At 62.0% G+C, this 16648-nt stretch overlaps 1 protein-coding gene across 5 annotated transcripts in view; it reads left to right on the forward strand.

The window, feature by feature from the left end:
- Positions 1-16266, forward strand: part of RELB (RELB proto-oncogene, NF-kB subunit) — a 29834-nt gene extending 13568 nt beyond the window's left edge. For all 5 annotated transcript variants that reach the window (XM_075914388.1, XM_075914389.1, XM_075914385.1 and 2 more), the window contains exons 4-12: positions 3352-3854; positions 4803-4960; positions 7453-7544; positions 8841-8972; positions 10553-10657; positions 11789-12004; positions 12424-12492; positions 14537-14614; positions 15057-16266. In XM_075914388.1, the coding sequence (XP_075770503.1) occupies positions 3352-3854; positions 4803-4960; positions 7453-7544; positions 8841-8972; positions 10553-10657; positions 11789-12004; positions 12424-12492; positions 14537-14614; positions 15057-15400 (1697 nt within the window). In that variant the 3' untranslated portion in view covers positions 15401-16266. The remainder of the gene's footprint in view (positions 1-3351; positions 3855-4802; positions 4961-7452; positions 7545-8840; positions 8973-10552; positions 10658-11788; positions 12005-12423; positions 12493-14536; positions 14615-15056) is intronic.
- The last annotated feature ends 382 nt before the right edge of the window (positions 16267-16648 follow it).

A 16648-nucleotide genomic window follows, 5' to 3' on the forward strand; every position in this document is an offset into this window, starting at 1 on the left:
CTGCTTAGCCAGTCGGTCCCCAGCCTGTAACAATGCTTGGGATTTTCCCGTCCCAAATGCAGGACTCTGCAGTTGTCCCTGTTGAAACTCATCAGATTTCTTTTGGCCCAATCCTCCAATTTGTCTAGGTCACTCTGGACCTGATCTCTGCCCTCCAACATATCCACCTCTCCCCCTAGCTCAGTGTCATCTGCAAACTTGCTGAGGGTGCAATCCATCCCCTCATCCAGGGCATTAATAAAGATGTTGAACAAAACCAGCCATAGAACCGATCCTTGGGGCACTCCACCTGATACCAACTGCCAGCCAGACATCGAGACATTGAGCCTGGCAATCTAGCCAACTTTCTATCCACCTTACAGTCCATTTTTCCAATCCCTACTTCCTTAACTCACTGGCAAGAATACTGTGGGAGACTATCAAAAGCTTTGCTAAGGTCAAGGTATATCACGTCCACCGCCTTCCCTGTGTCCACAGAGCCTGTTACCTTGTCATAGAAGGCAATCAGATTGGTCAGGCAGGACTTGCCCTTGCTGAGTCCATGTTGACTATTCCCGATCACTTTCCTCTCTTCCAAGTGCTTCAAAATGGATTCCTTGAGGATCCCCTCCAGGATTTTTCTAGGCACTGAGGTGAGGCTCACTGGTCTGTAGTTTCCTGGATTGTCCTCCTTCCCTTTTTTAAAGACACGCACTACATTTGCCTTTTCCCAGTCGTCTGGGGGTTCCCCTGATCTCCACGAGTTTTCAAAGATAATGGCTAAAGGCTCTGCAATGACATTTGCCAACTCCCTCAGCACCCTCAGATGCACTAGGTCCAGCCCCATGAATTTGTGTAAGTCCCACTTTTCTAAACAGTTCCTAACCTCCACTGAGGGCTGCCCACCTCCTCCCCGTGCTGTGCTGCCTAGTGCAGCAGTCTGGGAGCTGACCTTGTCTGTGAAGACGGGTAAAAATACTTTTTAGCCAAACTGGTGTGACAGTTCCATAGATGCCAAGGGCAAAAGGCAGCATGGAGGTTGTGTAGTGTGCTGTATACTACAGACCAGAGACTGCAAGGCATGCTAAAGCTGCTGGCAGATCCGACAGGCAGCTGCAGTGAGGGAGATATCTAGGTATTGGGATAACAGAGTGGGCAGGCCAGCCGACTGGCTACAGGACCTGGGGGCTAGGACTGTGGGCAGGCAGGCCTAGAGGGTAAGGCATCTGAGCTCTACAGGGCTGGGAGGAAGGGCCAATCAGGTGAGGTGCTGGGCATCAGTGCTGTGTGGGGAGTGGGCTGATCAGGTCAGATGCCTGCACTAGGGCTGTGGAGGAGGGTAGGCCCATCAGACAAGATGCCTGGGTGCCAAGGGTGCTGGGAGGGCAAGGCACCTGGATGCCAGGGCTGCACGCATGGGGAGATGGCTGAACACCAGAGCTGCAGGAGGTGAGGGGGCCCATCAGTTGAAGTGCCAGGATGGCTGGTGGGCCAATGGGGTGAGGCGCTTGGCCCCAGGGCTGTGGGAAGGGCGGGCCGATCGGGTGAGATGCCCACGTGCTGGGGCTGCAGGCAGGCTGACCTAATGCGTGAAGGGAGGACGGAGGGAGAGATGCCTAGGTGGGTGCTGGGAAGATTCCCTGACAGCCGTGGAAAGTGACCGTTGTTACGCGTCAGTCGGGATGGGGTGTTGCAGAGAGACCCGCTCTCACTCAGACAGGAGTGAAGTCAGGGAAGCCCTGTGGCCGGGGGTACAGACTGTGGCCGGGGGTACAGACTGTGGCCGGGGGTACAGACTGTGGCCAGGGGTACAGACTGCAGGGAGTAGCTCGATCCCTGTTGCTGGCTCTATCAAAGTGCTCTCAGAGCAGGGCAGCACCCTCCGTGCTGGCGTGGTTGGCCCAAGCCTTGCAGCGCCACTTGTTGCTTTTCAGGATCACCCAGATACCCCTCCCCTCACTCAAGCCTGCACACAGTCAGCCAAAGGGCAAAAACCTCCGAACCCGGCAGCCCTTGCCTGGAGATTTGCTGCCGCCTTGGCCTCAGGTGGCCCTGGAGTGGCGCATGGCTCCTCTCGGAGCGTCCCACTTCCCGCCCTCCCCCGGGGCTCTCTGAGGGTTGTGAGGATGGAGGTTGGCCCGTTGTGGCTCCCCAGCCTGCTTCTGGAGCAGCCAACTTTGTAACTGCAGAAAACTGAACTTGTCCCGCCCCCTGCTCCGAGGCCCTGCCCCGCTCACTCCATTTCCCCCTTTCCATCCCTTGCTCTTCCCCCTTCCCCCTCACTCACTTGCTCACGTTCACCGTGTTGGGGGGCAGGAGGTGGTGAGGCCTCCTGCAGAGGTGCAAACTCTGGGAAGTGGGGGTGTAGGAGAGGGTGAGGGTTGGGCCACGGTGTTTGGAGTGGGGGAGGGGGCTGCAGTGCAGGAGGGGTGCTGACTCCAGGAGGGAATCCAGGGTCAGAGCTGGGACAGAGGGGTGCAGGGAGGGGGTTTGGGGTGCGTGCGTCAGGCAGTTCTGGCTGGTGCGGTTCACGGGGGACTCCGGGGGGTGCTGTTGTTGGGCAGCCCCTTAAGTAGCAGCCGTGCTAACGCTGCCTCAGCGGCTGCTCTGTCTGCCATGACGCGTGGCCAGGGCGTACCAGGACAAAAGTGTTCCTGTTCTCTGGAATGTGGGAGGGGGAGGGAATTCCTCCCCCCCCCCCTCCCCCACTGTCTCTGTCTCCTGCCGCTGCTCCCTGGATGGACCGTGTCCCCAACTAGCCCAAATCCCAGCTGCCCCTGCTCCATGCCCCCTGCTGTTTGCAATGACCCCCCACCCCCTCCTTCGTCTCCCTAGCCTGGCCTGCTGCCCAGACCCATTCCTGGGGCAAGCAGCAGTCTAAGTTTAGCCCCCTGCTTCGGTGCAGCCCATTCATCCCTGGCAGACTGACCTGCTGGCTGTGGGGTCCCAAGAGAAGCTTGGTGCAGCATCCCCCACGGCTCGCCCTGGCTCCCTCTGCGTGTGGCCTGAAGGAAGCTGGGCCAGCTCCTCTCTCTGCTCCCACACCTGGCAGGGAGGGGGAGAGAGGCACACACTGCCTGCTCAGCAGGGAGCCCCTGGCCACCTGGCGCCTGCTGCCCAGGGTTAGCCCTGCAGCCTCAGCCTGCAGTCCGCTGCCTTTCCCAGCCCCCTCTGCTGGGATCCACCCCCTGTCCACCCGGGGCTCCCCTGAGCTCCAGAGTGGGAGCTTCATCCCCCCCCCCATCCCCATCAGTGCTGACCGGAGCTGCCAGGGTCCCTTTTCGACTGGACATTCCGGTCGAGACCCAGACCCCTGGCAGCCCTAGGCCAGCCCGTTCCCTGCCTCACCCTCTGGCTCTCCCTGTCCTGCAGACATCATCGAAGAGTTAATTAAGGAGGATGGATTCCAGCCAGAAGCCCTGCCCTTCCTCTCCAAGGCCTCTTCCAAGGGCACCGCCAAGTTGGTGCCCAGGGGCTCAAACCCAGCCGCCCCCACAGGGATGCTGAGGCTGGTGGAGCCTACACTGCAAGGTGGCTCGGCCTCCTTTGGCAGCGCTCGTCCCGCCGCGCCTCCCGTCCTGCCGCTGGACCCTCGGCCTCGCCTGCTCTCGCAGAGCCTCAGTGGCTTGCAGCTGACGCCCAGGCTGGTCCCCAGGGGGACGGCTCCCTCCCCTGCCAGCAGGCCCCCCTGGGCTGTGCCTACGCGCTCACTGAAGGAGCCGCTGGAAGACATGCTGGAGCCTCCCCAGCTGGTGATCACGGAGCAGCCGAAGCAGCGGGGGATGCGCTTCCGCTATGAGTGCGAAGGCAGGTCGGCCGGCAGCATCCTGGGCGAGAGCAGCACGGATGCCAACAAGACCCTGCCAGCCATCGAGGTGAGTGGGGCGGGTGTGACAGTTCCTCTCCACCCCTGACGCGAGCAGTGCTTGGCTCATGTTTTCAGACCTGCCCCATCCGTGGGACAGAACAGAGCAACCGACCCCAGCCCTGCACTCTGGGGGGACCCCTGTGCTTCAGGGGAACATGGAGTCCAGGGCAGCTGGGGGGCCTGGTGCCAATAGCAGCGAGTGACCCAGCGCCAGCCCAGCTCCGCTCCACCCTACCCCGGCGGCTCCCGGTGTTGCGTGGAGGAGGGGGTGGAAGCCAAAAAGAGGTGGGGCGGGCCATGGGGGGAGGGGCGAAAGGGGGGCCAGCTGGACTGCTTTCTGCTGCTGGTGCCAGACTCCCGCTAGTCCCCCAGGCTGCCTTGGCCCACGTGTCCCCCTGAAGCGCAGGGCCTGGGCCACTTGCCCCGGGCTGCCCTATGGAAGGGACTGCTCTGCGTGGACCTGGTCTGGGCTCCGGCAAACATACACCCATGGTAGTGCTGCCCGCCACACAGGAGAGGGAGGTACAGGAGGCTTGCCCCCTCCTCTCTCTCTCCCTGGCTCTTGGCACCCCACCGAGGTTGGTGGGTGGAAGAGGTACCCAGGGCCCTGGGTGCTCCTGCTAGGTTCCCATGCGGCAGTCACAGCCCCGGCAGCAGTGCTGGCACCGGAGGGCTTGGAAGGGTCCGGGGCTGCCAAACCCTGCCTCTCTGTGCACGGCCCTTGGTTCACCGCGTGGGCTCAGGGCTCTTGGTTACCCACGTGTGTTGCTGTTTCATGCGGCGGCAGTCAGGACCCAGCCTGGGCAGCCCGTTGGCTGCAGGGTCGCTCACCTGCCCCAGGGGAGAGGGGTGGGGAATTTACTGGGCAGGTTATTTACACACTGAACCCAGGGCTGGGTCTCCTGCCCCCCTGGCATGGCGGAGGCCTGGCACTGAGCGGGTGCCGTTTCCCCAGCTGCTGAACTGCCAGAAGATCCCCGAGGTGAAGGTGGTCGCCTGCCTGGTGTGGAAGGACTGGCCCCACCGCATCCACCCTCACAGCCTGGTGGGGAAAGACTGCAGCAACGGGCTCTGCGAGATCAGCCTGAGGCCCCAGGCCAACCCCAAGCACAGGTACAGGGCCCGCCTCAGCACATCTCCGGCAGGGGGCGGGGCAGGGCAGGTGTGACAGCTCCATGCTGGGCCGAGGCCAGGTTATGAGCTGGCAACTCACATGGGGATTCCCTCTAAAGGGCTTTGAGGAATGCGCCCGGGTGGTTTCCCCAGAATGCTCCTCCCGTGACCTCCCCTCCCCGCATGTGATCAATCCCCCGTGTCCCTTTGGAGCACAATGGGATGTCTGCAGCTACCTCAGCTGAGCCACCCCAAACCTCTCCTTTATTTCGACATCAGAACGGCCAGACTGGGTCAGCCCAAAGGTCCCTCTAGCCCAGTGTCCTGTCTGCCCACAGGGGTCAGGGCCGGGTGCCCCAGCGGGAACGGACAGATAATCACCAAGTGATCCCTCCCTGGTCGTCCATGCCCAACTTCTGGCAAACCGAGACTAGTGCGGGGGGCAAGAAACTGAGGCCCGTGGGCCACATGCAACGGAGGCAGCTGGCACAGGGCCCTGGGCAGCTGGCATCACCCCTTTCAGTCCAGCCTCTGAGCTGCCCCCAGGGAGCGGGGCCGGGACCAATGTCCCCTCTGACCTTTTCCATCCATGTGCAGAATATTTTTTCGGTGCACTGAGGCGGTTGCCAATGTGCACCACCAGTAGAAACAAAAAAACCGCCCTGCAGTTGCTCTGCTAATCAGCTGGGTGTCGTTTGAACCTCTCCTGAGCGGCCACATGGGTGCTCAGCTACAAGGAACACTGGTTGGGACAGCCCTGGCGGGAGAAGCAAGCCCAGCTCCTCTGCAGCATGTTGAGCAGGGTCCCTCTTCCCCTGCCCGGGCCACCTCAGCTTCCCCATTGCCCGGGTGGCGTGGTTGCCACATCACCAGCCCCAGTGCTGTGGGCAGCACAGTTGGTGGCAGGGAGCAGATGGGCTTGAATAGGTGCAGGGGTTCCGGGGGGAGGGAGCAGGGGAAGTTGGATAGGAGGCCTGGGGAGGCAGTCGGGGGTGGGGAGCAGGAGGGATTGGGTGGGGGCAGGTGTTCCAGAGGGAGGGCAGTGGGGGATTGCATAAGGTCGGGAGCTGGCCCACATCTGGCTGTTTGGGGAGACACGGCCTTCCCAAGCCTTCCCTATCCAGTGCGCCCTACAATTTCCGTACCCAGAGGTGGCCCTCAGGCCAAAAAGTTTGCCCACCCCGAGGCTAGTGACACCATTCCTGCCTGTCTGCAGAAGGCCAGCACCCATCCTCCTGTGCCCCCAGCAGCTTGTGAACCTCATGCGACCAACAAAGCGTCTGCCATGGTTCTGGCCTGGTGACAGACTTAGAAGGACTGGTGTCGCCCAGCCCGCACCATGCAGAAAAACTGCCCCTAACCCAGCAGTTCGCATCCAGGGCTCCAGAGCCCCCCGGGGGGGCCATGAGCAGGTTCCAGGGAGCCTGCCAAGTAGGGCCAGTCTTAGACTAGCTGGGACTCTGCACAGAGAGCCAAAGCGCCTGTGCATGGGCCAGAAGCCTGGGTCCCTGAGCCTCGCCACCAGGACTGAAGCTGAATCCTCAGCAACATCACTTCACGGGGCCCCTTTGGCCGGAAGGGGGGGGACCTGGACGGCTACAGAGCATCTCCCTGTCTCTGTCAAGGTGCAGGCCGTCCCCTAGCAGGCCTGGAAGGCTCTGGGCACCGTAATGAGAGCCTAAGAGAAGCAGCATTACACCAAGCCCCCAGGCAGCGTGCCCTGGAAGCTGGGCATGTGAGCAGCTGCTCAGGGGAGATTCCAGTCCTGCCCAGCTGATTAGCAGAGCACCCACAGTGAGGGTTGTTTTATCACTCCGGCCTTGGTGCACATAAAATTATTCTGCACACGGATGGAAAAATCTGGACATGGCTGGAAAAGATCAGAGTCGCCAACCTTTCTAAGCACAATTTGTCAGTCTGGGACCTACCTCAAACCAAGTACCCCTGCCCCTCCCCTTCTCTGAGGCCCTGCCCCGCCCCTTTGCTGAGGCCCCGCCCTCTTTACTCTGTGAAGATGGGGTACAGGAGAAGGGGACAGAGTGACATAAGTGCCCCCCTGCCTCGGTCTCCCCCACTCTGCACAACAAGCAGGAGGCTCCCGGGGTGGGAGGGACACAGTTCTGAGGCTCTGGGCAGGAGCAGCAAGCAGTGGGGGGAGGGGCAGTTGAAGTGCCAGCACCTGACAGCCTCCCAGCCACACTAGTCAGGATCACCTGTCAGAGGCTCCAGGATCGACCAGTCGATCTTGATGGACGGGTTGGTGACCACTGGATCAGAGGGAACGTTGCCCCCGACCCCGGCGGAAGGGTTGCTCTGTCTGAAAGGGGGCGATGCCCAAGCCTGGGGTTCCACGTGGCAGGTCTTCCTGTGCAGAAGTGGGGTTCCCCTCGTGGCCCATGGCAAAGCCTTGGGTGGGCCATGGTGGCCGGCCTCAGCCCCGGCCCCAGCCTTACCCACAGCATCTCCGACGCATCTCCTCTGGTTCCCGGCAGTTTTAACAACCTTGGCATCCAGTGTGTGAAGAAGAAGGAGATTGAAGCAGCCATAGAAAAGAAGCTGCAGCTGGGGATTGATCCATTTAAAGGTGCGTGGCCCCAGCGAGCCCTGGTCCCCCTCCCATCCCTTCTGGGCCCCCATCGCGTCCGCCCAGCCAGGCAGCACCATTGAGGAGTGAGAAGGTCAGGTATTGGAGCAGGGTGGGATGGCGTGTCACCTCGGGAACTGTGGCGACCGCTGTGCCCCTTAGCCCCCCAGCTGAGCTGGCCTTTCCTAGGCGCTGCTGGGGAGTCACAGCCTCTTCAGGCCCCGGGATCCCCCAGCACCCCCCCAAACTGAGTTCAGGGCCCTCCTTTGGATCCATGGGGCCTCACGCCACCAGTTGAATAGTACTGCGTAAGGCGGGGTGGGCAATAATGTTTGCCCGGGCCACCCCAGAAAGGGCGGGGCCTAAATGGGAAGGGGCGGGGCCTAAACAAGAAAAGGTGGGGCTACCCCACCCCCACACCATGATGGGGGTGGGGGAGCACGGAGGAAGCTTCACGCAGCTCCCCCGCCCCCCCGGTTCTGATTGGCCTGGGGGAGTGCTTGAAGCCTCCTCCGCTCTCCCCCCGCCCTGTGAGCAGCTTCAAAGCGCCACGTGCTCTTGGCAGGGCGGGAGGAGGCTTCGTGCGTCCCCCCCACCCCCAGCCAATTAAGGCCTGGGGGCAGTGGAGCAGCAGGGCCTCCACAGGCCGGATCCACCCGCTTGCCAGGCCGGATCCAGCCCGCAGAGGCCCTTTTGTTCCAGGCCAATCAGAACCGGGGGGGCGGGGGAGCTGCGTGAAGCTTCCTCCGTGCTCCCCCACCCCCATCATGGTGTGGGGGTGGGGTAGCCCCACCTTTTCTTGTTTAGGCCCCGCCCCTTCCCATTTAGGCCCCGCCCTTTCTGGGGTGGCCCGGGCAAACATTATTGCCCACCCCGCCTTACGCAGTACTATTCAACTGGTGCCGCGATGCCCAACAGCAGGCGGGGGGCAACTCTTTAGAGCTGTGATTTTATCCTCTTCAGCAGCACGCTACGGAAGTCGTTTTAAAGCAGATTTCCAAGGGAGGTCCTGGTCACTAACACAGGAAACTCAGAAACTGACAGTCTGTCCCTGCGGTAGACGAGTGCCCATCAAACGGCTTCGTTACCACTCGAATGGCTCTTCGCAGGGTCACTGGGTGCTAATAGGGCTGGCAGGCTTCGTCCCGGCGGTGCGGGGCCAGGCTGGGCCGGATCTCCGAGATGCTCTGCTGTAAGAATGGCCTGGCCTGGGGCAGCGTGGGGCAGTGCCCTGGGGGGCTTTCCAAACTCGACAGGGAGCCTCTGGGCGCTGAACGCTCTGCTCCCCCTCTGCAGCTGGCTCCTTGAAGAACCACCAGGAGGTGGACATGAACGTGGTGCGGATCTGCTTCCAGGCCTCGTACCAGGAGCCCTCGGGACAGACCCGGCAACTCAGCCCCGTCCTCTCCGAGCCCATCTTCGACAAGAGTAGGTGCTGGGGCTGGGGCAGGGGAGGGCCTGGCAGGGCAGAACAACCAAGGAGGCCCTGGGGGGAGGCCTGAGGTGGGAACGTGGCTGAGCCCACTTATCCTGGCATGCCAAAGTGCTGGGCAGAGCCCAGGGTCAGCTCTGCAGTCCTCTCCCTGCACCTCTGGACACCCGGCCTAGGCTGGAGACCGCGATGAGGGGAGATTCAGAGGGAAAATGAGAGTTCTTTGGGGCAAGGCTGGTATTTCAGCGGTGCCATGCTACGGGTGGGCAGCCCTGTGCTGGGCGGGTTCTTTGGGGCACGGCTGGTCCTGAGCGGTGCCAGGCTTATTGTTCCCCTTTATTCAGCTCTGGTGAGACCACATCGGGAGTACTGTGTCCAGTTCTGGGCCCCCCACTACAGAAAGGATGTGGACACATTGGAGAGGGTCCAGCGGAGGGCAACCAAAATGATTAGGGGGCTGGAGCACATGACCTATGAGGAGAGGCTGAAGGATTTGGGTCTGTTTAGTCTGCAGAAGCAAAGAGTGAGGGGGGATTTGAGAGCAGCATTCAACTTCCTGAAGGGAGGTTCCAGAGAGGATGGAGAGAGGCTGTTCACAGTAGTGACAGATGCAGAACAAGGAGCAATGGTCTCAAGTTGTGGTGGGAGAGGTCCAGGTTGGATATTAGGAAAAACTATTTCACTAGGAGGGTGGTGAAGCACTGGAATGGGTTCCCTAGGGAAGTAGTGGAGTCTCCATCCCTAGAGGTGTTTAAGTCTCGGCTTGACAAAGCCCTGGCCGGGTTGATTGAGTCCTGCCTGGGGCAAGGGGCTGGACTTGATGCCCTTCTGAGGTCTCTTCCAGCTCTATGGTTCTATGCTGTATCTGGGCAGCCCTGTGCCGGGCGGGTTCTTTGGGGCAGGGCTGGTCCTGCAGCGGTGCCAGGCCTGGTTCTCTGTGGACAAGTAGGAAGGGATGGGGAGAGTTCACACTGGGAGCGGGCTCTGCGGACCGGCTGAGAGAGATGGTGAGCGCTATGTCTTACCCAATTAGTAGGCTCTTGTCCTGGTGGCCAGTGGGCCTGGCCTTCTCTTGTCGCCCTTGCAGACGAGAGTTCTTGGGGAGATTTGCACGAGCAGGGAGCGGCTTGCAAGCCAGCGTGTGAGCGGCCGCTGGCCTACGCGCTGCTGTGCAGCAATGCTTGGTGCTTGGAGGAATGGCCACTCCCCTCCTGTGTGCCATGGGCCCCGCACTGCTAACGGCTGAGGGAGGCATTCGGAGTAGGCTGGCAGTGCCAGGAAGCTCCAGGTGGCTGTGGAGAGCAGCACAGTGGGCCTGTAGAGATGGCTGCAGACTTGTGACTGGCCCAGCTTCCTGGTTGTCCAGCAGCAGAGCCAGCTGCGTTCCCTGGCCCAGGGCGCCCCCACCTTGCCCCAAAGCTGACGTCACCCAGGTCAGGGTCCTTCATGGCAGCCAGCCTTCCGGGAGGGGCGGGGGGGAGGCTGGTTCCTGGATGCCAGCTGGATCCACCTGGCTGGGGAAGGACGGAGCAGGGCAGGGTCTGTGCCGTGGCTGAACTGAGCTGTGGCTGTGCAGAATCCACCAACACGTCGGAGCTGAGGATCTGCCGGATGAACAAGGAGTGCGGGCCCTGCACGGGTGGGGAGGAGCTCTATCTGCTCTGCGACAAAGTCCAGAAAGGTAATGGAGGGGAGGGGCAGCCCCACGGAACAGGGGGTGGGAGCGAGGGGGGTCTGGGGCCCTGCTGGAATGGGACAGGAGGCGGCCGAGCTGGTAGACAGCGAGGGACTGGATGGCTCTGATGGGGCAAATGGGCTAGTGGCGGAGCCCTGCAAGACACAGAGGAGGTGGGAGGTGCTGACGGGCGAGGGGGGCGCCGTGCTCAGAGGTTTGTAGAACTCTGGGCCAGGAGGGACCATTAGCTTAACTCAGCAGGGCCGGCACTGTGCAGGCTGTTGCAGTGCACACGGCTGCCCTGCGCCGAGCCCAGGCACAGGCCTGTCCCAGGGCACATGCCAAATATGCAGCTCCAGAGGCCACCCAAACATTTGGGGTACCACATTTTCAGACGCCCCTACCCAGGCACGTATGCTTGTTTGCCTGAGGAGGGCATGGACTAGCTCTGCTGGTTCCTCTCTGGCCTTTCCCCACGGCTTCTCCTGACCCCTCCTCCACGTGTCCCCTCAGCCCGCTAGCGGGGGGCTCCCTGCCACCAGACTGGAGCCCCCAGCCTCTGCAGCTCCCTTCCAGCCCCAGGGGAGCCCTTGAGTCCCTGTAAGCTGTGGGGGAGGGGAGGAGGAGGATGGAGGGAAGCCCCAGGCCCCCAGCAGTAGCCTCGTGGTAGGGGAGGAAGCACCAGGCCCCTAGCTAAAGCTGTGTCGGGGGGGCTCAGTTGTGTAGGGCCCCATAACTTGTAAGGACAGCCCTGCCCAAGGCCCTAGTAACACCCTTGGGTACTGTGCTGCTGAGTGCACGGGCAGAGGGCTGGGAGGCCCCGGTGCATGGGCCCCTGCCATGGCAGGGAGTTGATCAGAGGGGCTGTGGCCAGCTCATCCACTTCCACTGGCTGGGAAAGGCAAAACCCTGCCCGGGGGGAGGATTCCTGCCCTGCACACCTGGAGGTCAGCAAGACCTTGAGTAAGTTTGTGAGGCCCAGCAGCCCGGCAGGCGATTCTTGGAGCTACCGCATTCTGTGGGCCTGGGGGGTCCTCCCACCGCAGCGGTCCCCAGCTCCTCCCACCCAGCCTGGTTCCCTGGGGCACCCCTTGCCGGCCGGTCGGCTCCCCAGCCCTCACCCTGTATCCCATGCAGAGGACATCGCTGTGGTCTTCCGGAAGGACGGGTGGGAGAGCAAAGCGGACTTCTCGCAGGCCGACGTGCACCGGCAGATCGCCATCGTCTTCAAGACGCCCCCGTACCAGCACCTGGACATCCTGGAGCCGGTGGAGGTGGAGGTGTATCTGCAGCGCCTGACGGACAGCGTCCGTAGCGAGCCCTTCCACTTCACCTACCTGCCCAAGGACCCCGGTAAGGCCTGCCCCACAGAGCCCAGCCTTGCTGCTCACAGCCCTGGGGAAGGGCCCAGAGCAGCTCCCTCTGTTTACAGCCCCTTGCGGGGCGGAGGGGGACCGGGGAAGGAAAGGTCAGGGAAGGCCCAGTGCATCCCCTCATGGAAACCAAGTGCAGCCCCTGCTAGTCACAGCCCATAGGGAATACGGGGAGGGACCCAGAACAGCCCCAGTGGACACAGCCATATCAGAGGGGTTGTGGGGGGCATGGAGGTCCCAGAGCGATAGGGGGTCAGGGGAGCTCAGAGGAGCCCCAATGGACACAGCTCTGTGGGGTGGAGCAGGCCACATGCCCACTGGTGCCAGGCAGTTTCAGGAGGAGTTTGTGGCCGTTTCCTGGGGTTCAGGGCTTGCCCATCTCCGCCTCCCCCTCCACAGACGCGTACGGGGTGGACGTGAAGAGGAAACGGGGGATCCCTGATGTCCTGGAGGAGCTCTCAGCATCGGGTGAGCACGCAGGCCTCAGCCCCGGGCCGGCTGGGGCTGGGGCTGGCCTGGGTCGGGCGCCTGGAAAGAATCGCTTGGCTCCTGGTCTGGCTCTGCGCATGCCAGGGATGGCTGAAGACTCCAGCTTGGGCGCGGGGCTTTCTGGTGCCATTGGCTGGGGGGCTGGGCTCCCAGTTGGGACTGGCCAGCTGGTGGCGTCACTCCCCTCAGCGTCTCCCATCTCCAGAATGGCACCGGGCATCTCGCTCCCGAGCAGAGCTCTGGAAAGGGCTGTGGGGCTTCCCACCTGCCACACCCGGAGCTGAGCCTTGGCGGTCGCTGCTATCCCTATCCCCTCTCAGCGTGACAGCCCACCCCCATCCATTGCACTCAGCGTGACGGCCCACCCCCCCAGCCACCCTGCTCAGTGACAGCCCACCCCCCATCCATTGCACTCAGCGTGACGGCCCACCCCCCCCCAGCCACCCTGCTCAGTGACAGCCCACCCCCATCCATTGCACTCAGCGTGACGGCCCACCCCCCCCAGCCACCCTGCTCAGTGACAGCCCACCCCCATCCATTGCACTCAGCGTGACAGCCCACCCCCCAGCCACCCTGCTCAGTGACAGCCCACCCCCATCCATTGCACTCAGCGTGACAGCCCACCCCCCAGCCACCCTGCTCAGTGACAGCCCACCCCCATCCATTGCACTCAGCGTGACAGCCCACCCCCCAGCCACCCTGCTCAGTGACAGCCCACCCCCATCCATTGCACTCAGCGTGACAGCCCACCCCCCAGCCACCCTGCTCAGTGACAGCCCACCCCCATCCATTGCACTCAGCGTGACAGCCCACCCCCCAGCCACCCTGCTCAGTGACAGCCCACCCCCATCCATTGCACTCAGCGTGACGGCCCACCCCCCCCCAGCCACCCTGCTCAGTGACAGCCCACCCCCATCCATTGCACTCAGCGTGACAGCCCACCCCCCCAGCCACCCTGCTCAGTGACAGCCCACCCCCATCCATTGCACTCAGCGTGACAGCCCACCCCCCAGCCACCCTGCTCAGTGACAGCCCACCCCCATCCATTGCACTCAGCGTGACAGCCCACCCCCCAGCCACCCTGCTCAGTGACAGCCCACCCCCATCCATTGCACTCAGCGTGACAGCCCACCCCCCCAGCCACCCTGCTCAGTGACAGCCCACCCCCATCCATTGCACTCAGCGTGACAGCCAACTCCCCCATCCACGCCATTCAGCGTGACGCCCTAGCCCCCCCTCCATCCATGCCGTTCAGTGTGATGGTTGATCCCCCTGCCGTCCAACCTGATCACCACGATGGCCAACACTGCCCCCCGTCCAACCACCGATAACCCTCAACCAACCAATTCAGTGTGACAGCTGGTCCCCCACCCCCAAGCCACTCGGCACAACATCCCCATCCAACAATATCAGTGTGAGGGCCGACCACATCCATCCAGCCCACTCAGTGTGATGGGCGACCCCCCAGCCATCCGCTCATTGTGGCGGCCATTCTCCTCATCCAACACGCTGAGAGTGAAGGTCGATTTCCCTTCCCAGCCAACCCGCTCACTGTGACCATCGATTCCCCGCATCCAACCCGCTCCGCATGATGGTTGATCCCTCCCCATCCAATCTGCTCAGCGTGATGGTCTCCCCCTCCATCCAACATACTCAGCGTGATGGCCAACCCCCCAATCCAATCTGCTCAGCTTGACGTTTGATCCCCCCCCATATACCCCATGTAACATGATGTTCTACCCTCCCCCCCGCACCCATCCCACTCAGTAGGATGCCGATACCACCTCCCATCCAACCTGCTCACTGTGGTGGTTGATCCCCCACCCTCCTCCAACCCGCTCAGCATGATGGGTCATCCTGCCCCCATCCATCGCTCTGGGTGTGACAGCCGGGAGTGCAGCCTTCAGGCCCCTGTAGTTCAAGGGGACAGGGGAATCAGTTTTTGGTTCCTTTGGATGTCCATTGTGGGTCCAGGCTGTGCCTGTGCCAGGACTGTGAGGTGCCTTCTCTGATCATCCCTCAGACCCTCATGGGATTGAAGCCAAGAAGAGGAAGAAGAAGCCCGGTTACATGGACCATTTAATCACCCCCCAGGGAACAGGTCAGTGTTGTGGGTCAGGACATGGATTAGCAAGTGGTTGCCAGGTGACCCTGTGCAGTGACCCCTCCACACACAGTGTGTTTGTCTGGGGGATGCTATGGGAGGGGACCAGGCCGGAGCTCAGTGGCGCTCTGACCTCTCCACACTGGATGGGGAGAAGTGGGGGGCTGAGGAGGCGATCTGGGGGGGTGCAATGATTCCCACACATGGGGGGAAGCCCCTTTTCATGGGATGGCAACGACGTCAGGGCCATGGCTCCCAATTCCCAGGGCAGCCGATGGGAGCTGGGGTGCTCTGTCCCGAGAAGTCGCCCCAAAACATGCTGTGCTATGGAGCCCCCAAGGCACTGGCCTCTGCCTCCCGGCCTGCTGCCCTACAACCCAGCTGATCTGGTCCATCTCCAGTGCCAAGGCTGACTGAGCCTGTCATGTTCTGATTGCAGAGGAAGGCTTTGCCCTCCACCCCAACCTGGATCACATCACACTGCCTGAACCCTTCGATTTGTACCTGGGCCAGGACTATGCCTCCTACAGCTGCCTGAACCAGAGGGACGTGCTGCCTGCCGCCTGCCCTGCCATGGAGCTGCCAGCCTGCCTCGGCCCAGAGTTCCTGTTGGATGCCTATAGCCCAGTGCAGAGCAGCCCTGCCCCGTTCCTGGCACCTGGGGACAGTGCCACGGGGGACGTCGAGGGTACGGCCAGTCTGGTGGGAAGTAACATGTTCCCCAGTCACTTCAAGGAGGCCTACGAGCGGGCGGAGCTGGGCACGATGCTGGGAGACGTGTGAGGAGCAGCCAAGCCTTGTTTCAGACCTGTCCTGGCAGGGAGCCCCTTGCTCTGGCTGGGCCGGGCACTCTGCTTGTGGAAGGGACTGCTTGTTCCTCCAGAAGACCAACTGAGATCTGGGGGAGTGGAGAGAATGAGAGCACAGAGACTGGGGGTGTGGCTGCCTGGGAAGGCTCCACCCACACCTGGCGCCTGTCTACTTCCACCTCCTCGCAGTCCCCTCGCTGTCGGCACAGTCACTCTGCAGTTCCACTCTCTGAACTCCCTCCTCCCCCCTGGAGCTGGCTGGCTGGGGCAGAGTCTGGCCCGAGGGGCTCTGCAGGGGCACCTTGTCCATGGCTACACAGCTGCGAGGTTCATTTGCTTTGCACTATATTTATAGGGGTTAGTCATATGCACCAGTGCCCTGCCACAAAGGAGGCCACTTCTGGACAAAGGCTGAGTACGGGGTCCATGCAGTCACTGGCCCCCAAATCCTGGCCAGGCAGGGCTGAAGAAATGTAAGGGCTGCTCCTGCTCCCATTGTAGCCGATGGCCAGGCGCCCTTGGCTGGAGTGTGAATTGGGCCATTGGCTTTGCTGCAGATACAGGCGTGGCTCTCAGAGCTTCGTGAAGGCCATGCCTCGTGCAGGCTGGATGCCTCCTCTGCCCCCTCTGACTTGAGGCGGGTGGGACTAGAGCACCGGCTCCTACCTGGCGACTGGTCCAGCCCCACTGGGGAACAGGGAGCCAGCCTCCTGCTGCTTTGTGGCCCCGGTTGGTCACTCACCTCTTGGTGCCTGTATCCCTGGCTGTAAATGAGAGCAGTTCCACTGCCCCACTGGCCAGGTGCGTTGTGATGGATACAATAAAACCAGTACAAACACACCTTGACTGACTCCTGAACCTTTCCACGAGCCCAGAGCTAGACGGAGGAGGGGTACATCACTGTCAGCTCTGGGGTGCAGCACCACAGACGTCTCACAGCAATGGTGTGCCACAGTGAAAAAGGGCACCATGTGAAAATCCTGGGGGGAGAGGAATGTGTGTAGGGAGACCAAACAGAATTACTCAGGTTCTGGGCATGAACCCTACTCATCTTACGTGGTCTCCCGCCAAACCGCAGTGGTACAATACTGAGTCACAGTAGCCCCCTGCTCAGCCCGCAAATGCCAAAAAGCTGGCAGCTCGCATTGCTAAGGCAGCAGGTTAAGTGCCCATAGATCCTCTTGTACCCAGGCGGAGCTACCCCGTAGCTAGCTCCCTTAGA

Source organism: Pelodiscus sinensis, chromosome 33, assembly GCF_049634645.1.
Source record: "Pelodiscus sinensis isolate JC-2024 chromosome 33, ASM4963464v1, whole genome shotgun sequence".
NCBI classification, from domain to species: domain Eukaryota; kingdom Metazoa; phylum Chordata; order Testudines; family Trionychidae; genus Pelodiscus; species Pelodiscus sinensis.